The sequence below is a fragment of the Aplidium turbinatum genome, chromosome 18 (assembly GCF_918807975.1).
Source record: "Aplidium turbinatum chromosome 18, kaAplTurb1.1, whole genome shotgun sequence".
Lineage (NCBI taxonomy): Eukaryota > Metazoa > Chordata > Ascidiacea > Aplousobranchia > Polyclinidae > Aplidium > Aplidium turbinatum.
In genome coordinates, this window is record NC_137489.1 from 6,842,247 (window position 1) to 6,864,723 (window position 22,477).

The window sequence follows — 22,477 nt, forward strand, 5'->3', positions numbered from 1 at the left end:
AAAACTGCTGAAACAAAACGTTTTGTTTAAGTGAAAGAATCACTGCAAGCAACCAATGCCAAAATGCGCGCGGAAGAAGTCATGGGAGTGTGAGGTATCAAAAATTTAACAGGTAGTTATTTTTCTCCATCACTGTGACGTTGGTTAAAACTTTAAAAAGTCTATATATTTGCTTCTGTAGAAAACCTTTTTATCACTGTACAATTTAGTCATCAAGGTTTTCCATACTTTTTTTTAAAGAGAGAGCTTTTACCCCCCCCTTTGCAACTTGAGTTGACTTACTTGAGGTTGGGATCCAAATATTAAAAAAATAATATTAATATGTATTAATAAAAAAAAAAGAAAAAAAGATGATGCCCAAAACATTGGGGGGGCAGCTGCCCCGCCTGCCCCCCCCCCCTGTCGGCGCCACTGGGCCCTGAGTTTCTTTGTGATATGTTTCACAAGTTCAAGCAATGGGCGTTTTGATTACTTTCTCACTACTGTTGCCCCTTTCAAATACAGAATAAAAGACTGGGGCGACATAACAATTGCCACTGTTTGGCCATGTCAAACCCATGTGTGCTGTAGTACAGCTTCCCTTTCTCAATAGGATATTGCAAAATTAGCCAACGCCTATCAAGTTTAGCGACTACAAAACGTACCTTAAATTGCAAGACAAACTCGGTTAATTTGTCCTGCTGTGTGAACCTTTTCTGAAAAAATGAACGCAGAAGTTTTATATTATGAAAAATAGAGATTTTTTGTCTTATGTAACCGACAAGTGTGGTATGACAGTTGATGAGAATCATACTCTCAAGGTATCAGTCTGTCGCATCTTTTATTGGCTGCGTAATGAGGCTGATAAAGTTAAATAAAGCAGATTAGAAGAGGAATACAACATGACCAAAGCTTCCAACTAGAAATCCAACGGCTGTATGCGCACATCTGAAAAAAAGGCATAATCGTATTTGAATTGTACAGAAGGTTGAAAGCAGAAAACACAAAGCACAGAATCGCTGTACTTCCAGCATCGGCAGGGCTATACCGTACTTAGAAGTTTGTGCAATAAGGGCAAGCATAACTAACAAGGTAACACTATCCATACTTTTGACATACAAGCAACTTTACCTAACTTGAAAACCTAATTTTAACATTCAACTTAAAGGGAGACGATTCATAACATAATCTTCCTCTTGGTTAAGCCTATGAATTTCTTTAGATGGCAAAGGCTAAGAAGTCATTCTTCGAAGCTGAGACAGTAGGCTATCTAGACTGGAATCACGCAATGTAGTTGGGCACTGTTATATTGACTTTTTGTATACAGTATTGTACTGTACAGTATTTAACTATTTCAACTTATGTTCAAAAGACAAATAAAATTAACTCTCTTTGACAATCAACTGTCAATCAGTCTTAAGTAGTAATTAATGTAGCAAGAATAACAGACAGCATATGGGTCAAAATAACCACAAAGTGGGCTCCAAGGGGTGTGAACAAAACTCAAGGGAAGCCAAAAAGAAGATGGTGAGATGACATTGAAGAAAATATTGGTGTCATCTAAATAAGAATAGCAAAAACCAAAACGGTGTGGAACCGTAAGCAATGTGGATACTATCTACCAGCAGTGGCATGATTGGTTGATGATGATAGGTATTTAACTGCTAATGAGATTTATTATTCACTCTTTCAAGCTAAGTTCTGTTTCAGACATAGGACCTTACAGCTTCTTGGCCGACATTAGACTTTTTTAAAGACAAAACCACATGCCGTAAATAAAATCATAGCATTTCTAAATTTGTAAACGTAAATCAAAGAGCATCGGTTAATATCATGGCCTTTCCAAAGCCGGAATATATTCAAAACTTTTTGGATGAAAAGTTGAAGAAAGGCAAGAAAGGAGAAAAGACTTCCCTCTTGAATGATGATGGTTTAAACCGGTAAGTGATGCAAGTAGCCTATTGCACATAACATAAAATGACTAGCAGGCTGTCTGGAACTTTTGGTAGAATCGTTTTCAAGCTTAAGCGGAAACTTAAAGTATTCAGAAAAAAAATTTCAAATTTCTATTCGTTCTGTCTAAATTGTTTGTAGACGTACGTCATTGTCGGTGTAAAAACATCATACATAACATTGAATTTTGTTGAGCAAACTGCTAGGAAACCTTCATGATAACTTGTGTTACCGCATGCAAACGATTAGCAAACGAACGAGTGTGAGCGTGAGCGTGAGCACTACGAAAGAGCGTGAGCACGACGCCCGTTCACTTCTATCGACAGTGTAGAGTAGACTATAGAGTTAGGCTATGTCTTGGAAAGACATTAATGACATAATTGAAGGTAGACACGGAGTTTGGTTTCCTTGTCCTCCTGTCCGCTTAATGTATGAAGTTATTTGACCACAACTTTTAAAACGTTTCCTTTTTTTTGGTCGAAATCTAGCTTTTAGCCTTTTTTAGGTTTTTCATGCAATACTTGCATATTTTCAGCCAAAATCTTCTATTGGTAAACCCAGCTTGTTTGAGTTGGTTTGGATGATTACCAACCTGATGTCAGTGTATCTCACAGCCGAAGCTGTTCAGCTAAACTTTGTACCTCATGTTTAGGTTAAGGAAATTGCTTTTTGTGTTTGCTATTGCCGCGATATTAAGCTGACACGGAACGCAAAATCTTCCTTGAGCAGCAATTGCGTGTTTGCGAATCAGGTTACAATTGGTTTGGTCTGTTTTGATTCTGTTCTCCTCACTCAATTATTTTTATACAATAAAACTTCATGAGTTTACATTTGGAAAAACACATTAAACTTACCATCAGTATTTTAATTTTTAGTTGATCTGATGACTTCTCTTTGTTGTGCTATACCTTTTGCCTGATGCTTAAGCTTGTTAAAAATCGCGCTGTCGCTTTTAACTGATCAATGCAATAAACAATTGGTTTAGGAGTGTAGGACTTTAACCTATACTGGTTTAGTTGCCACTTTATTCAAAATTCTACCCGATTCCTTGATACCTCGCCTTCACGAGTCAGGGTGAAAATGGTTGTTTTCTTTGTTTTAACAAGCTAACGCCCCGCGGTTAAAGATTTAGTTTAAGTACAGTAGACGGGGCCGATCCCATGTCTAACTTCAGGCATGCCTTCTTCATACTCGCCAAAGACACAGCCGCATGGTTTTGAGTGGTGTAATTGAGCCGGCGCTCTTTTGAGTGTCGTATCAAGGCACTTACCACTCGGTTGTACGACCTTCCCAATTCACGATACTTCTTGGTGAACGTTTAACAAAATGACTTTGCAATGGATAAAAAGCAATTGAGTAGTAAACATTTTACAATTTGGGTAGAGAGGTAACTCTTTTAAACCATAAACAGACATAACTAAGCAACAACACTACATTTAACATTATAAAAACAAAAAACAACAAGCGAACGTTTTCGGCTAGTCATATAGCCCTTTTCAAGCCTATAAGAAAAATACATTATTGAAAGAAATGCTAAAGAATCATATAGTATCACAGCAAAAATATGGTCTATGTTTAGATTTGACCATATTTTTGCTGTGATACTATATGATTCTTTAGCATTTCTTTCAATAATGTATTTTTCTTGTAGGCTTGAAAAGGGCTATATGACTAGCCGAAAACGTTCGCTTGTTGTTTTTTGTTTTTATAATGTTAAATGTAGTGTTGTTGCTTAGTTATGTCTGTTTATGGAGTAGTAAACAATCGCCTAAAAGTTACTTTGGTATTCCAGAGATCATGATCAAGCTCTTGAAGAATCGCATTACGACAGATTGGTTCTTGGACAACATAAGAATACTCCTGGTACATCACCTTCGTCTTCCGTGTTCTCAGAATCAGATGACGCAGGTCGGAACAGAGAGTACTCACTTACAGAAGCTGAAAAACACAAACATCTTCGTCCGAAGTCAGTTGCTAGTGATGCTGATTGTGAGACTGATGACAGCACCGACTTACATCGACGTCGAACTGCAGCTGCTCTGACTGGCTCGCCATCTCGCAAGAGCAAAAGAGGCAAAGATACAAAAGTACCGTTAAAACCAAACGGTGTCTCCAATTTGACCTATGGTGGAACTGCAGAGATTGAATTAGACTGCGCAGAAGCTTTAGCTACCTACAACCCAAAGGACACCAAAGGAATTCGAAAGGCAGGAAACAACACATCAACAAACAATAAAAGTTACCAAAACATGTCGAAAGCCGGTAATGGTGAATCTAGTATGAGTTTCTTGAGACCCAACAAAGAAAAGGAAAGTCAAGAAGAACGCATAGAAGGCAAACCATACAAATATAAGCACAAACACAACAGCGACAGCAGTAGTGATTTTGGTTCAAGTAAGTCTCATACAGTAAATAAACCACCAATACTTTTTCTATATACATCCAGGGTTTTTCCTGGTAAGCTAAGCAAAGATCTAGATTAAGTGGATAAGAAGATAAACAAGCCAATTTTACGTTCACGCCTAGCACTATCATCAATCATATGTCTTTTTAAAAGACAGCAAGGGGTTTTCTGTGAGCGTTGAACCGACGTGCGTGAAAACCATTAGTTAGATTTGTGTTATAAGACCATTTTGCCAACACCATCTGTAGTCCTAGGCTATGTGATATTGGTTAACTTTCAGTTAGAAAAATTATCACTTTAACATCATTTTAACGTCTATCGATGGTATATACATTATTTTTTTATCAAGCACACGGACGTAGTGTGTGTGCTTGGGGTATTGCAACGTTAGGCTAATTAAGAAAATCCTCGAATGCCTTTCAGTAGAAAATCTTAACCATGCAGAAGCAAACTTGCCTTCTACTTGTTGCTGCTTCTAGTTGGTTGTGGGAACAGTGAAGGTTGTGCAGAAAACGTATGAGGTTATTTTGACAGTCTTAATTCTGCTTTAGTTTTAAGAATATGCCTTCAAAACGCGATTTGTCGGACACATATCACGTTTGTTGATAACTTTAAAGGGTCAAGGCGTTCTAGTATGGAGTCAGAACACTGCCACGACTCATCAGATGAAAGGTCAGAAAAGGATAAAAAGAAAAGAAGAAAAGCAATGAAGAAACTCATGATAGCAACTGCTTTGAGTTTCCTGTTCATGGTTGGAGAAGTTGTGGGTGTGTAAACGTGTTTAAACATTGAACTATCGCTAGTGTTGCAAATAAAAATAGCATTCCTATTTTTGTATATCCACAATGGAAAAGTCTACGTATCAACTGCACACACAGATGTAATACGTAATACAGTATTACAGTAATTAAGGTTTGGTGCGGCCACCTGAGTAAATATCATTTAACAGATAGGAAAAAAACAGTAACAAATGAAGTGAATAATAAATTGTAACACAGCATTGCTTAAAAACTTAACTTAAACTGAAGGGAAACAATTAATAAACTTATTTCAATTTCTCGTCACCAGCCCATGAATATTTAAGACCATGCAGCGATTTTTCTGTCATTGCATCTGGATTTATTTCATATTTCATAATTTTTTTGCATCCAGTTTTTGCATTCATTTATTTCTAGAAAAACTGGAATAAAATCGTGTGACAAACAATGGTTTGAAGCAAGGCTCACTGCTCATTAATGTCAATGCATTTCCATTAGGGTGGAGTGAAAAAATTTTTTTTTCTCAAATCAAAAAAGAGGGGTTCTAAAACTTGTCATTTGACCCAAAATCACCATTAAAATTGATTTTGGGGCGTGGCACTTTTAATTGGCCGTGCCACCCGACCCTAGGGGTCGCGACGAGGTCAAACTTCATGAAATCCGCATAACTTTACAACCGTACATGCTAGAAACTTGAAATTGGTCTTAAAAGATTCAGAAGCAACATGTTTCTATCTGCTCTAAGAGCAATTTTTACCCTAAGTGCAACAGAAAACGTTTTATCAAAAGAAAACTGATATTTGTATTAAACAAGCATCAAGCATTGTGAGTCGATGAAATGCATGCTAAAAAAGTACTTTTAGAAATAGGAGAGTGGGAATTAAACAAATTTCTTGACCTAACGTTGTAAATGAATGTATAGCCCAGTCAAGAATATAGAACACAGCCATTTGACACTTCAGGCATGTTGATGAACTGAAATTCAAAGCCATAAACAGACATAACTCAGCAACAACACTACATTTAACATTATAAAAAACAAAAAGCAAAAAGAAAATTTTCTGAACAATTAATTAATTTTACCTCTCAAATACTTGACCCGTTGTGCTGTGTAATTTTAAGTTATCAATTTGTGTGAGCGAGGCAGTTTCTCAAATGTTTAGATTTGACCATATTTTTGCTGTGATGCTGTATGATTCTTTAGCATTTCTTTTAAAATGTATTTTTCTTATAGGCTTGAAAAGGGCTGTATGACTGGCCGAAAACGTTCGCTTTTTGTTTTTTTATAATGTTAAATGTAATGTTGTTGCTGAGTTATGTCTATTTATGGTTTAAAAGAGTTACATCTCTACCCAAATTGTATGAAACTCAAAGGTACAGCAACAATAAGTAACTCTGTATGGTCACTGCTCAGTATTCTATGCCTGTTCAATGTTCATGAAGCAATTGTTTCTCTGTGTCAAAGCGTTTCATCAGACGTCTAGATTTAATTTTCTATCTGATCAAACTGTCACGCCTGTCATACCTTGCTACAGAGGATGATGCATCTGTCACCAACTTAATGTGCCGTTCAACTCTTTGATTGTGGCAAGGATGCAAGGATGCTGAAGTCGCAATGGACTATCTCAAATCTCCTCAAGTGTGGATCGACTTAGAGCTTTGATCAGTGAAGGTTCACAAATCCCAGGGTCATTTAGATTGATAAGCTTGTAAATGTAATACTCCTTCGCCTTGATGTTGATTTTAGGAACAAGAAACCAACGCACACTGGAACTAACATTTGTACCAGTCTTCTCATCTGATTGTTCCAGGTCACCTCCTTCAAAGTTGTCATTCGGTGAAATGTTGACTCCATGTTGCTGTAAACATCCTCTCATCGCCAATATTTTGTTCACAGCAATTCTGCAAATTTCTTCACTGTCGTCCCACCAGAATATTCTCCGGATGTGCAAAGAATGCATTTCTTTGCACAACCTTTAACAAAATTCCCCTCACTTTTTTGGACGGGAACTGGACGATTCAACTCTGGACAAGATCGAACAGAGTCTTTGGCCCATCAGATATTTTATCTTTGTGCTTGATTTGAAACCATGTAGAAGTATATATATATACATTTAAGCAAAATTCAGCCAAAGTATGCCGGTTTGCGGACGGCTTTGATATTGAAGTATAATACCGCAGGATTCTGCATGCAAGTGTGAGCCACCTCGAGTGGAAAATTGGCCCTATCTCCAACATTGCTAAATCATCATCCACATGACCAAGGAGAGTTTTCCAACAAATCCTGTAAGCATAATGCTGGTCTATGCTGAGGTTAGCGACAACCTTATTGGGCAGTAGTGGAAAGTTCTGGTTTGAAATTGGTTTCATCATAATCATCATAATCCATCGTTGGTTTGTTCCCCACTAGTGGGGGTGGCCGATTGTTTCCGCGCAGCAATTGTTTTAATCCCTTTTCTCCATATCACCCTGTCCCTTGCATCGTTCTCCTTCAGTCCGACTTTTTTAAATTCATCCTTCACTTGTTGTTTCCACGTTCTTCTTGGACGACCGCGTTTCCTCTTCCCATCCACCTTTAGATCTAGTGCCTTTCTAAGAAAACTTCCTTCCTCCCTCCTTATCACATGTCCATACCATCTTACTCCATTTGCCCTTGCCAGTTGGTCTATGGTCTTTCTCATCTCCAGCATATCCAACAATTCTTCAGTCCTTTTTTCCTTCTCGTTTTCACCTCACACGTTGCTCTCACTATTGACCTTTCCGTTCTTCTCAGGATTGCCAGGTTTGAATTTTTGAATTGGCCAATCCGAAACACAACCACTTAGTTTTGATCCAATCTTTCCTTGGAAAGTATTATGTGTTGTCCCATCTATAGCTACAAGCACATGTCGCAATGGCAGTTCATTGCAGTGTAGAAGGCATATCAGTATCACCCACTGCAATGGATGTTCTACCTTCTTTTCCAATGCTCTGATTAAGCCATTGTATGATCCGGTCATTGCTGCCGTGCCATCAGTTCCTACAACTACAAGTTTGTCGCCCAGTTCAGTGTACTTTATGGCATCATTGACGGTATTTGCAGTTGTTCTTCCTTTCCCATCTTCAGGTGTGACATGGGTCAAATAATACTCGCCTGGTACTCCAACAATGACATAGTGCATTAGTGCTCTTCCAGGATTGATTGTGATTGTGAATGGATTTTGAAATATAGTCTATTAATGTTGTTCCTCTATGTAATAGATTCTAAAATGGACGATTCCACAATGCACACAGTACATACTTATTATGGTTGAGAGCGAAATGATAAAATATCAATTTTTTTCATTTAAATCATTTTCTGTTGCATTTATGGTTAAAATTGCTTTTAGAGCAGATAGAAACATGTAGCTTCTGAATCTTTTAAGACCAATTTCAAGTTTCTAGCATGTACGGTTGTAAAGTTATGCGGATTTCATGAAATTTAACCTCGTCGCGACCCCTAGGGTAGGGTGGCACGGCCAATTAAAAGTGCCATACCCTAAAATCAATTTTAATGGTAATTTTGGGTCAAATGACAAGTTTTTAGAACCCCTCTTTTTTGATTTGAGAGAAAAAAAAATTTTCACTCCACCCTAATTTCCATCGCAAAGCAAGCATTTTGTTGGTTGCAACTTTCTGTAAAACACACACGCAGTGAAAATAATTCTTCTTTTTTCGGCCATTTTACTTCATCTAAAGACGCATTGCGTTTGATATCTCATTGTACGAGATCGATATTTCTACAGCAACGATACAAGGCCTAAATCAATGGTTCAAAATAAAGAAGCTAAATTGGGCCAGATTCAAAAATATCAAAAAAATACATGTGTGACCTTTTCTCTTATTTTTATGGAATTTGATGTTTTTTACTTGAACTGATTGATTTTAGAAAACTTAGGTAAGCTTACCATAGTACAATTATTTCATCAAATTCTACAGCTAAACTTGTGAGTTGTCTGCAGGGATCAGACGCATTTAGCTTTACATTTCTCCCTCACAATTCACTCAATTTTAGTTTTGTTTCAATTCGTATTTTAAAAATAAAATTTCATTTACACGTAATAACGAAAAGTTCATCCTGTCAAAAAGATCATTAGAAAGTCTTAGCTATATCAAACATTAATATGAGTCACCTGGCTATTGATTTGTGAGTGGGCTAGTGGGCTGATGACACCAACATACAAGCTGCAATTGAAGTGTATTCAAATTCCTTGCTGGGTTTTTTAAAATCGTTTAGGATACGTTTTGGACATTTCTAGGTAGGCGTAAAAAATTAGCAAATGTTTTGCCTGAATTTTGAAAGGGATCGACAGCTACTTATTTCATATTAAAAAAGGTTTTGGAACGGATAATACTGTATGTGCTTTGGCAATGCACCACCAGTTGCAATTTGCAACAGAACTGAATTTCAAAGCACAAACAATTAAGCTCCGTTATAAAAGTATCGAAATCAATGTTAGAAATGATCACCGATGCTTCCTTTAAAAAAAGAAAAAGTGTTTCAGGGTTATTCCCTAAATGGTAGAATGCTACTTAAAGGAAAATTCTACTAGCTCTCTAGAAAAAATACTGTAAAGTGTATGAAAGCTTAGGGGCTCCCATTGAGAATCCATGACGTAGATGGTATTTTTATCTAATGTAGGTTTGGAATTATGAGATGTTTTCTTTTTTTGCAATTGAGGGCGTAGAGTTTTCCGTATACGTTTGAGTTCATATGTAGACTATTGAATTGTGTTGTTTCAATAATTTGAATCGTTACTTATCTATCTTTTGCATTGCAAAATTGAAATATTTAAAAAGATTACTTTCTGATAAATGCAAATTGTTTTTTCATCTACTTTGGTCAGTGGTCCATGCTTTACCATCAGCAATGCAATCAATTCAAATTTTAATCTTTGTTATGGTCACTTGCAGGGGGCTACCTAGCGAACAGCCTTGCTGTTATGACAGACGCCAGCCACCTACTCACTGACGTCAGCAGCTTTTTAATCAGCATTATTGCACTAAAGATGGCGTCCAGGCCAATCACAAAAAAGATGACCTTTGGTTGGCACAGGGCAGGTAATGCAGCAACTTATCTCGAAACTTGAAGGTGCATGTCAAAATCATGATGGAAACGTGGCATTGTCATAAAGACAATTATAATTGTTTGTACTTTGAGACTAGATTTCTATCCTTCAATAAGTGAAAGATCTTCTATGGTTTCATCTTAAAAGCCTGGGTTTTATCGAGGTATTAGTCGTGTCAAGAGAAGACATTGAATAAAGGTAAAGGTGAGTCCCATACTTGAATCCAAGCATCGGGGGATGAAAAGATAAGGTTTTTATTATACTAAGTCTTCGGCACTAACGAGAGTAGGGTGGCCAGTTCCTTTCTCTCGGCCGCCTTTACTTCAGCAACTCCGCCCACCCAATTTATTACACCCTGGGTAGAGGTGAGCGGTGTTTTGTCAACCAGCATAGGCGGGAGTCGAACCAGGGTTACATAATTGGAAAGCGAGCGCCTTACCCGCTGCGCTATCCCACCGACATTGAATAGTTTGCCAAAATATTAGAAGCCGTTAATTCGATAAGCAATGAGCATGCACGTACGTCCTTTGCTGCTTTCACTTGTCTGTTCTGTTGCATTATTATAGTAGTGTTTGACAGGAGAGTCCTGAGGGTGATTTTGGACTTGGGCTCGAAATGATTTGAGGCCTGGAAACTTTAAAAAAATACTCCTGACTCTTTGGACACAGTGTGTTTTTATTGACAGTGTCGTGATTGTAGGCCCAAGAATCCCATTGGTACTGGGCTCAAACTATCCTCTCAACGGCCCTGGTTGCATCTGTGATTGCAGTGCACTCACGTTGTCGAAAAAACACAAAATAAAACATGGTTATTACTATTACTGCAAAATTACATAACGTACATGCTTGTTTTGCAGAGGTGATTGGAGCAATTATCAGTGTGCTAGCTATCTGGGTGGTGACCGGAGTCCTTGTATACCTTGCTATCATGAGACTAGTGACAAATGATTATGAAGTTAATGGAAAGAACATGCTTATAACAGCCGCCCTTGCTGTTGGATTTAATATTGTGTAAGTTACACAACCCAATTTGCATCTCCATAAATAAATAAAATAGATGTCCACCGGCAATTTGCAGTGAACAGAAAATACGGTTTGCTGTTACCTTTCGTCTGGAAATGGTAGCCTACATTGTCCACCATTTCTCAGCACATATTGTTTTTGCTATCATATTATGTAAAAAAAGCTAGAAGGACGTAAATGGAACGGATGTTCTTTAACCATTTGGTTCCTTTTCCTTTTTGTGCTATGGGTATTTTCGCCTTGTAAGACTTTACAGTAGTTTATTGACTGACGTTTTGAACCAATATTTTCTGGATTTGCTTTGGTGTCGATTTTTTATAAAACTCTGTTCTCAATGATGATATTTGATTTTGGATGAGCGTTAATGGTCCAAACATAAACCTGGATGCTAATTTTACTTCAGATTTTATTATAAGAGGTTGTATTGTATGAATGCTTGCAGATCTTTCATCGTTTCATAACGTAATTCAATCTGACAAATCTCTTTGTGAGGGTTACCAAGTACGATTCCCAAAATTATTTTACCTTCTGTCAGTTTTTCGGTATTTGGATTCGTTTCTGATGATTGCGCCAGTTATAGTTCTAAAGTTAAACTGTTAGAGATGTCGCTATTATAAAATATAAAATGACCACCTATTGCACTCAGGAGGCCTGAAGGCCGAAATGGTGTGCCACTGTCTGCAGTGATAAATGATATAAATAAAGTATGAAGTATAATTGAATTGATACTTTTTTTTGTACCAGGATGGGTCTGGTTCTTCACGAGCATGGCCATCTGCATGGACACTCTCACGGACACTCACACGGAGAAAGCAACCATGATCATGATCACGAAGCTGGAAGCACTGCTTCTGGACGTTCGGACGATGGTAATAAAAAGTTAAAAATGTTATCTGACGAGATCTTTCTTAAACCTGTATAACGACTCTCAGTTTTATCTTCCCTGTGTTGATATAAAAAGACGAGATTGTAGCTACCAAGGGATATTTTTTGGATGAACGAGCATGCTACTTCAATGCACAAGTCAACTTAAAAAATAAAGGCACAGCTACGAAGTTCTTAAGGAATTCCACACAAAATTTATTCTGATGTTCAAACGTGATATTTTTCAAACCAATAAAACTTTACAAACTTCTCGGTACATTTTCTTCAGCAATCAGAAGTTATTAGTTCAAAAATCCCTCCATCATTTTTGGCTACCACCATTACTATACACATAAAACTGGTAAATGCTTCTACATTCGATGAAAGACTGATGTATAAATTTGATTAGCCACTACAGCCTGATAAAAGGTAGCTGTCTCAAAGAAAGCTTTAACATAATTTTTTAAATCAAAAATTGCTTTAAGTAATCGAAGCAGTCCATCTTTTCATATAGTTTTATGTAGTTTAATCTATTGTTTGGCGTAGAAATCCTTCATGATTACTTCTTGTCAAAATTTTAAGTAAAGCACTAATGATTATTTAAATGGGCCACTGCATTAACCTCAAATTGAATAAAATCCCTGATAAATTTTTAATGTTGATTCTAACTACACTGAAAAGAGTAGCAATGCCCTTTTAAAGAACTGCATTGAAAACGTTTCTTTTTTTGTTCACAGACAATGAAAGTGGTAACGTTAATGTCCGAGCCGCTTTCATTCATGTAATTGGAGATTTACTACAAAGTCTTGGAGTGCTCACAGCTGCATTCATAATATATTTCAAAGTAAGAGTCATTGTTTTATGTATACCCTATGGTTCGAAACGTTAACAAATAGCTTTCAGTTCAGTTCAGTTGTTCAGTTCTTTAGCTTTCGTAGTCAAAATTAGCTGCATTGTCTAACTTAAATAAAAATAATTAGAATGTTGCCGGTTTACTGCATTTTTCTTTGACTCGTGCGAACAACTATATAAATAATTTATATTTGTCAATACGCTGTAAACAGATGTACAATGCTGATATCCCCAAGTCTGAAACGCACTATAAAACTTTCAGTAAGCAATCTGCTTAAACCTTAAACTAAGCTTCTTAACTACAACAATCCTACAAATTGCATCCTAGAAATCACACGTGTTTTGTTTTTTGTCACAAAGACAAAGGGCATCTTTCAGTAAATAGTGTTATCTATTATCTATATTACTGTGCTGAAAGACTTTGTGTTTCTATCCATTTTGCTTCCAGAAATTGAATGTTTACTCTCTTGTGGCTAGTGACTAGGCCTGAGCTTCCAAAAAATCGTAATCTGGAAAGTGAGAATAAATTTTAAATCCAAATCAATGGATTTCAATTATTTGTCGTTGTCGTGAAACCATAAAGTTTGCAAAACGTAAAAGTTCGACCAGATTTGTAAAAGGAACATGAAGACCTTGAAATCTGATACGAATGATATCAAACTTGTTTTCAGATCACTTCCATATTTTAAACACAAAACAAAAGGTCACTTTTATCAAGACATTCTTGATATGTGTTTGATATTTGCACCAGTTTTATACTATTGATAAACACCGTTTGTTTAACTCATGTGAGACCTGAATATAAAATTCAAATAAAAAATACTACCAAAAGACCTTGAAATTACTGAAATAAATAAACGACCAAATTTTGATTGCAGGATTTCTAATTTAGCTCGAAACACCAAAATTGAACTTCGTTCATAAAAAAAATTAAATGCTCTGTCGGGGTTGCAAAAAAATATTCTACGTCGTAACCCACTTTATAGCCATTATGAGACTTTGTAACACGCTTGACCTTAATTGCAAAAAATCTTAATTAAATTTACAACTTCTGTGCACTATAGCTTTTAAATATTTAATGAGCTTAATATGAATTGATCTATTTGTACTTACAGCCAGAGTACAAGATAGCAGACCCGATTTGCACCTTTGTTTTTTCTGTCCTTGTTCTCATCACAACTATCACAATTTTACGAGACACGGTGGTTATTATAATGGAAGGTAAGCGAGCATCCCAGCTAATAAACTTCGAACTTTTTGCATTGATTTAACCTCTACAGACGTTGAATGAACGTGAAAAGGACGAATTTTGTAGTCACGAAGTTTGACAACTCATTTTAATACTTGCCACATTGGTAACGCTTTTGGCTGTTGGCCTGTTGCATAGATAGAAAGTAGTCGGAACGCTTTGGTGTCATATTTGAATTATTTATATATATTTGTCAATGTTTAAACAAACGATGTTGATACAGTATTGGGCTTCAGTCAACTTTTCACCTACTTACTTACCTTCTCACATATACTCATCTTCTCACCCATTTTCTCACCCATTACCTTCTCAATTTCCCAACGTCTCATCCAGTTTCTCACTTGCCCACTTTCTCAATCATTTTTTTTTCTCACTTGCTCATTTTCTCACTTTATTACTCCCTCAAACATTCATTTCTCATTCTCTTACTCACTCACTTACCCACGGACTCACTCATTCATCGGTTTACTTACTTACGTACCTACGTACCCAGTTAGGTTATTCCCTACTATGTGGGTTGCAAAGTATTTTTAGGAGCTCACAAACATATCGTATTTTTAATAAACTGCTTTTCATTTTATTGTTCATGGCTACAACATGCTAATACACTTAATGCGCTAATCACAAGATAATACTGTAGTTGAGTACACATTTTCAATTTTGCTTGAACCTTTTGGCCAACCCAATGTCTTAAAAACTAAAGAATTAAAATAGATCAGAGTAGAATTTTTGAAATTCCAACGATGCCATTTAAGCAGTGATTTTGCAGGTTCTCCGGTCAATATAAAATACAATGTGGTTAAAGAGAAACTACTTGAGGTAGACGGGGTCACTGCAGTCCACGACCTGCGCATTTGGTCCCTCACTCTCAATCAGACTGTCATGTCTGCCCATCTAGCCATAGGTAAGCATATTACGTGTTAATTGAGAGATATTTGCAAACATTGTGGAGTACTCACATCGGTATTAGCTAAAATAACGATGAAAATAGTTTTATTTGAGCCTGAGGCTAACAGTAGTTCTTTTCTTGCTTACATAATTTACGAGTAGCCTATATTTTGGTGTTGAAGGCAATGTTTAGTAAACTGCAGTAGCAGCGCTTGGTTGCAGGGCTTATAGTTTTTCTTCACATTGATTCTTTCGGGATGCGTAAAATAAGTAGAGAACAAAGAAAAGCTAAATAGCAGTCACAGATCAATATTACTTTTGGATTCGTACTCGTACTGGCGGCAACCGACATGATGTGAACCAAATGACGTTTGTCATTCATGACCTAAAGATGTGTCATCACACTGTCAATTGATTTTCTGCTCTACAAAATCCAAGTATTTTTTTTGATTTAATCAATTTGTAGTGGAAATTTTATGTGGTAAATGTGTAAAAAAAGTTGTTTTGAGGGGATTTCCGAAAGTAGGAGCAGTTCCAAAAGATTACATTTTCTCTAAACTTCTGCTTTACAGTCAACTACATATCTCGCTTGCAAAGTATTTTCCTTTCACATTTCACGATGACGCCCGGGAGATCTTGTGTCGCGCATCTGCGACTAATCATACTTGTGCTACATTGCATAAAACTTTTGCTTTCGTGGGCAAAACCGATTTGCTTTTTTTGGCACGCAGCCTAATAAAGTGATATATGGATGATTAAGTTAAGCATTTTTCTCAACTGTGCACAAGTTATGGACAAATCCAATTACGCGATATTTTATTGACAATTTCATGTTGCACGAGGCTCAGTCTGACCACCCAACCAACCAATTGTTTGGAATACTGATATGAATTGTAACTTGCATCTTTCTTTTGCAGATAAATATGCTGACCCAAGCACTATTTTAAAGCGAGCTACCAGGCGTTTGAAGGGTCTTTATGAATTTCATTCCTTAACGTTACAAGTCGAGTATTATTCAGATGATATGGACTCTTGTAAAAAATGTCAACCGGCATAAGAATGTTTGTGATTATTAAAATATTTTCCGTTGAAACATTTTTTACTAACCGTATGATTAATATCTATTGCTGAAATTGTTACTTGTTTTCGTGCACAGATAGCAAAATAAGTGTGGGTGTGACTGCCAAACGTAATGTCTCTCGAAATAAGGTTGCAGAATGACTGATAAAGGCAGGTACAAGTGCTTTTGATACCTGTACAATGACGAAGCAAATGCACAAAAAATGAAATAAGCTACTTCGGTTCTGATAAATTCCATTTCAGCAGCTTGCTACGAGCAACCTCATAAATTTTATTGATAGATATTGCGTGTAGTTAGTAAAACCATTTTATGAAGGGGTTGACATATTTCACCAAGCATGGCAGTGCATCATGTATTTGGTGATAATGAAGGGATAATGCACCCAATTATCTTATGATGATGGCGAGAATGCATTTCACCATTATCATCATTCTTACGCTACTATCGGAATCCTATGCAGAAATGTACATTTGTTTCGGCCAAGACTTATACTTTTGCAGAAACGGCACGGTAAAAACGTTAAAAACTCAACTAAACGTATTGCGGTCCATAATGTTTCTGGTAGAGTTCATGGAACATAAGGTCCATTGTTGCAAGGTACCTTAGATTTCTGCCGACAAAGTATTAATATTTTTTTTGCTGATTCAAATATACCATATGGCACGTTCAGCTTGATATTGCCTATAACAAAACACCTTATTGAACTCAAAAAAATAAACTATGCCTCTAAGTTATGTTATTTGTACTTTGCGGGTAACGAAAATTAACTATATCAACGTAAATGTTTTATTGTTTATTTATTTCAAAATAATTTTTCAGCAAAACTATAACAACAGTTCTGTGAATAGTTACAAATAAATACGTTTTTTTGGAAAACGATTGGAAACTGCTCGAGCGGTGGCTTGGTATAAGGAGGCTGAAGCGTTTAATCTAGATTATGCAAATCCAACTGGTTGAAACTACTCTATATATTAGTCTCGAATCTCCCCCAATCCCAAACATTGGTATAGAGGTCGAAATAGGTCAAAATTGTGATTTTGTGAATAAATCAAACCAAGGCCACGCCATTTTGTGGGCGATGCTTTGCTTTCCATGGGATGAATTTCACTTTGCATACATATGCAATAGATTTGTCAAATAAACTGAAACTGTGATAAAATTACGTCAAAACTAGAGGGTAGTTTTAAATTTAGGCAAGAAAAGTCCAGCTCAACTTACATTTTTGAGACAAGTTCTTGTGTAAGCAAATGTGATATTTCACAATAGCAGCCATTTCAAAGGTCGTAGAAATGACGTTACAAAAAGTTTTCTTACATATTCCGTGACTGTCCAATCAAATTGAATTTTGGTTGTGTGCAAGAATTTCCGATGACCAGGTGCCGTGTGCAACGTACTAGACAGTTTGCTGTAACTTGATGAGGGCTTTCTGCTCATGCCAAGCAAATTTCCGTTTAAACAAATGTATATCACGCATAGTGATTAACATCTGTCATTTGATTTCTGAATGGCCTTCATAACGTGCTACATGCGTACATCAGTCCAATACGATTATACGTTGTAAACAAGCAGCTTGTAAATTTTTAAATGTACGTCTGTCGTTATATCTTTCCCGGACTTTTCCATGCTTTTACAGAACGTCCAGTTCAGCGGAAGTGTAACTGGTTGAGCGCAAAAAACTGCTCCCAGACGGAGGCTTGTCTTGCCGCTGCAAGTCGTTAAATGCCGCATTGAAAACTTGGTTAACACCCTGACCGTTTTCTTTAAATTAATAGTGTCCAAGTCGCAGCAACGTACTGGGACAGTTTCGATCAGTTTTCGCCATTTAAATAGTTTGTGTAAGATTGTAGGGAATTTAAACTTTAACCGTTTTTGTGACAGATCTGTGTAATAACTTAACTTTGTTGCTACAATGCGTCAAAAATATTTTTAGTTTGTGGATTAAAAACAAAATGACAACGTTCAATCGTTCAAAAAAAAATGTGTTATTTTGGAAAAAAGGAGGTTCTCCATTTCTCATCAAATAAAATTTGCTGAAATAGACTTTAGGCGATTTGTACATAAAATGTTATTCGTTGGACATATTTGTTCAAATATGGCTCTTGTCTCCGAAAAAAAAAAGTTTTTTAATAATTTAGTAAGAAAACTTTTATTTTATTTTATTTAGGTTTTTCAGGATTTTGTGCTTGTTTGTTCATTCTTCTAATTCTAATGGTACAAGTTTTGTTAAATGCATTTTTTCGTATTTTTGAAGATTACGCTTTTTTGAATTTGTGCAAAGATAACTAACTTCATCAATTTTTGAGGAATAGTTAATTATTTGAATCGCATTTATTCAGTTTTCTTTGTATTCTTTAAAACTCAAACCCTTTCAGTCAAGTGAACATCTAAAACTTGTTTCTACATTAACGTTAATATATGTTGTTGTACTAATCTTATTTGCATTGAAATGATTGAAACATTTGAACCTTGTCAATGAAAACATGATCATAATTTTACATGTCCCAAACACAACAAAATGTAAGTTTACAAAGAAAATGTTCAATTAGCATCGTAAACACAAAGTAAGGCATGGTGATTCTCTAAATTTAAGAACCTACCTTCAGTGCTTCTCAAGCTATGTGCGATACTTTTTCTGTGTTGGCCTTGTTGACCTAGAAAAGTTTGGTTAGTTTTAGACTAATCCTAAACAAATTTAGGGGAATAAAAATATTGAATTTTGAACATTATAGAAAACCAACAAAACGCCTTTTGAAACCTATCATTGAACATTTTCAAGGATTTTTTCAACTTCAGTCGGTCGTAAATTAACCAGATACTTATGATCCCCTGGCATCCAAGTTGTTTTCATTGTTGTGCTTGTAATTCCTGGCTACGTTTACCAACTTGATGACGTTTGTGTGATTGTGTTCGTCGGTTGTAGATGTCTAAATATTTTCTTGCTGTTTATATTTACCATTTTACATTAATTCAACATTAGACAACATCACCCTTATACTTTGTGTCACACTTGTTGTGTCATTTGAAGCATACCAAAACTTCATATTGTTGTCACATAATAGCAACTCTTTGTTTTGTAAGATTGTGCTTTTAGTTTTACGGTATTTACTATTGGCGACTGCTTTCTCATTGTGCTGTCGTGCAGTGATAGAAACTCTTCAGGTTTTCTATCGATGGCTCTTGGTCGCCCTGTTGGCAGTATTAGAATATTGCTAATCTGAACCTCCTCAAACTGCCAATAATTTACAACCGTCTTTTCAGTTTTCAGTAGATTATACTGACAAATTTTTCATTAGCCGCATTATACGAAGGGATGTATCTGACAAGTTGGGGACAAACTGATCTTCTGGCAAACTAAATGTAAAAAAAACTGGGCATTCTCTTCGTCTATATTTTACGTCAAAATATTCACTTACTTTAAATTTTGACAATTGCGGCCATTTTAGTTATGTTAATACCCTGGTTCAAACCTGCCGTAACGCCGCTGACTGTACTGTAAACATGGAGCTGGTGGTTCGTGACGCAGTGGTGTGGTGCGTAGACACTTGCCCCAAGTAACCTACAATTTTAGCAAGGAAACCTTTTCAGAATGAAAAGACGTTGCGACGCAGCCTTACAAATTAAAAAAACGAGGTGTTTTAGGACAAACTCAAATTTTTTTGCTTCTGTCATGATTGCCAACCTTGTCTAGGATGAAGTGATATTCGATAAAAAGATTGTAGATAAAGAGCTTTATTTTTATGCTGTGGAGTTGCTACTCTATTAGGGATCAACGGAAGCTAGGCAACTTGACGGAATTAATTGTGTATACATATTACATATACAACCTACATTCGACGTAAAATACAAAAAAGTATGAAACTCAGTTTTAAAGTTTTGATTTGTTAAGTGAACTTTTTGATCCTCTACTCGCTGCCAAGTGTACCTCCAATGGTAGTACGTTACCTGTATTACTGCTGTCTTCTCGTCTGCACGCACTATTGCAAACTTTAACACGCGTGCAATAAATGGCAACGTAAATAAAGTTTGTGTGTTTATTCTATGTGAAAGCATTCTCTCAACTAAAGTTTCCCAACACCCACCCATTGAGGACAGTAGATTGTTTTTAAACAATTACAAACAATTACTATTTTCGTCACTAAGAAAATGATTAAATGCTCAATTGCAGCAAACTGTTAGGGAACGTTCTAATATTACGTAACGCTTTTTTCCGAATTTTTGACCCCCCCTCCCCCAGGTAACGCCAACGTAACGCTTTTTTCAATTCCCCCTCCCCCATGTAACGCTTTTTCACTAGGAATTCAGCACAAAAAACTACCATTCCGTACTCGAAAGCGTTACGTAACGTTTTGCTTGAACCCCCTCCCCCCCGATGTGACGCTAACGTAACGCTTTGCATAAACCCCCCCTCCCCCTCGAAGGCGTTACGTAATATTTGAACGTTCCCTTATGTAGGCTACACAAAGCTCAGTTGGCAAACTTTGATGTAATTTACTTCTCTGCCTCTGTGGCAGCGGTATTTCCAGTTATTTCGATAAAAAAAAGAAGCGACCAGTTCTCATTGTAAATGACACGACTAAAATAATGCCTATAAAACTAGGTTGACGGTTGAGTTCAAATCTAAGACTCGGTTATTTCAACGTATTTAGACGTTGACTCTCAATGCAAAAACCATTGAATTTCTGGCTATTATTGAGAAAATAAATTGAAACACTTTGGATCCTTTGCAGCGGAGTGTCTATTGATCGCGAGGCGCAAAAGAAGTCAGACAAACGATTTAACGTTAAGAAAGTTCCTGTTTTTTACGTTTCTTTTTAGTTTATTAAACCATATATTTTTTTTATGATAAAGTTATTATAGAAAATGATCTTTTTTGAAATCGTAAATATTTTGTGATATCGAACTTAGAAATAGGAAAACATGGAACATGTTTATTCTGTTAGCGCTTCTAGTCTACTGCAGCCTTCTATTGTGGAGGTTTTAGCAGATTTTCCTTAAAAACACATCTTAACTTTGGTTCAGTGAATTGAAAACGTATCACTCAACAGTCGGCATCCACTGTAGGCCTATTGTGTACACGATCGTTTCGTATACCATACGTTGGTTTAATGTGTTTCTTACTATCACTGTTCCAACGCAAATAGTGCATGTCTAACGATTGCAGAAATAAAGTTACAAAAATATTTTACAAGTCAGTAGGCTACACGAGCGTTAATGGTAAGCTACTTGAAGAATCAAGTTGTAAATGCAAGTGGCTGGTGGTAAAATTCCAAAACTTTCTCCTTTAAATTGTATGTACAAAACAAAACAATCATTTTCTGATCATCAGTCGTTTGCGAGCTCTAGGCGCCATGATGTCTTTGTTTGAAATTTCGTAGATTTCACATGGAACAGCCTGAGAGTCTTCGACGTCTTCTTCGTTTTCAGAAACATCTTTTGAACTTGAAAAGTTCTCTTCGACTTTCTTCCCATTAGTCTCGTCGTTCAAAAAGCCATTTACTCTTTCTTGAAGGTTTGTTTGTGCAGATTTTTCTGTATACAAACATCAAATTGAACCACACTCTTAAAACTTTGCCTCAAAAAATTTTGGCGGTTGCTTTCTCCATAAAGCAACACAATGCATCAGAAAACTTTTATCTTTCAGGAAAGTATGGTATGATTTGAACTACCAGAGATGATAACTCTACATAAAAAAGATATTTGTTGCTAAGTATTCATATGTTACCTATTTCCAACGCTTTTTCAACGTCTTTTTGTTTTGCGAGAGAGTTATAGACAGTTGGAGATAACTTTCTGCGCGAAGTTAAAACAGTGTTGCCATCAGTGATTGGTTCTGAAGGTGAAGAATACTTTTGAAGTTTTATTAAGTTTTGGAAGGAAGTCGGCCCATCATCTGCCTCTGTCGAATGTTTCCACAACGGTTCTGGTTTCAGTTTTGGTACTTTTAGTTTCTTTAAGTCTAAACATACATTCATAGACCTGATGCTGCTGCAAAAGTGCAATAGTCTGAGTTATAATAAAACTAAAGTAACGGTTTACAGTACGTTTTTGGTTGAAAACATTAAATTTTATCTTGAACAATTTATTAATTATCTTAACTTATTTTTTTGTTGATGAATTTATTTATCAATAAAATTTAGCTTTAGCGCTATGGTTTATGGATATAATTTCCTAGAAACACATTCACAATTAAACCTCAAAACATAAAATAGCCTATAACAGTACGCTTACTCTTATTAACAAACACAAATTTCCAAATCTATTTTAAAACATTGGCTTAGCAGTTTTCGCTTTTATCAATAGCTTTTAATAGTTACATTAGGTTACACAGTTTTAGCTGTCT

General features: G+C 36.2%; 1 protein-coding gene across 1 annotated transcript; it reads left to right on the top strand.

Annotated features, from left to right (window-relative positions):
• Positions 1–1,699: 1,699 nt before the first annotated feature.
• LOC145787319 (proton-coupled zinc antiporter SLC30A2-like) lies at positions 1,700–20,414 on the top strand. Its single transcript, XM_082599041.1, has 10 exons — positions 1,700–1,919; positions 3,725–4,326; positions 4,954–5,103; positions 10,027–10,173; positions 11,038–11,191; positions 11,948–12,072; positions 12,805–12,911; positions 14,035–14,140; positions 14,938–15,072; positions 15,974–20,414. The coding sequence occupies exons 1-10, from the start codon at positions 1,813–1,815 to the stop codon at positions 16,111–16,113; spliced, it is 1,773 nt and encodes a 590-aa protein (XP_082455167.1). The 5' UTR covers positions 1,700–1,812; the 3' UTR covers positions 16,114–20,414.
• Positions 20,415–22,477: the final 2,063 nt, after the last annotated feature.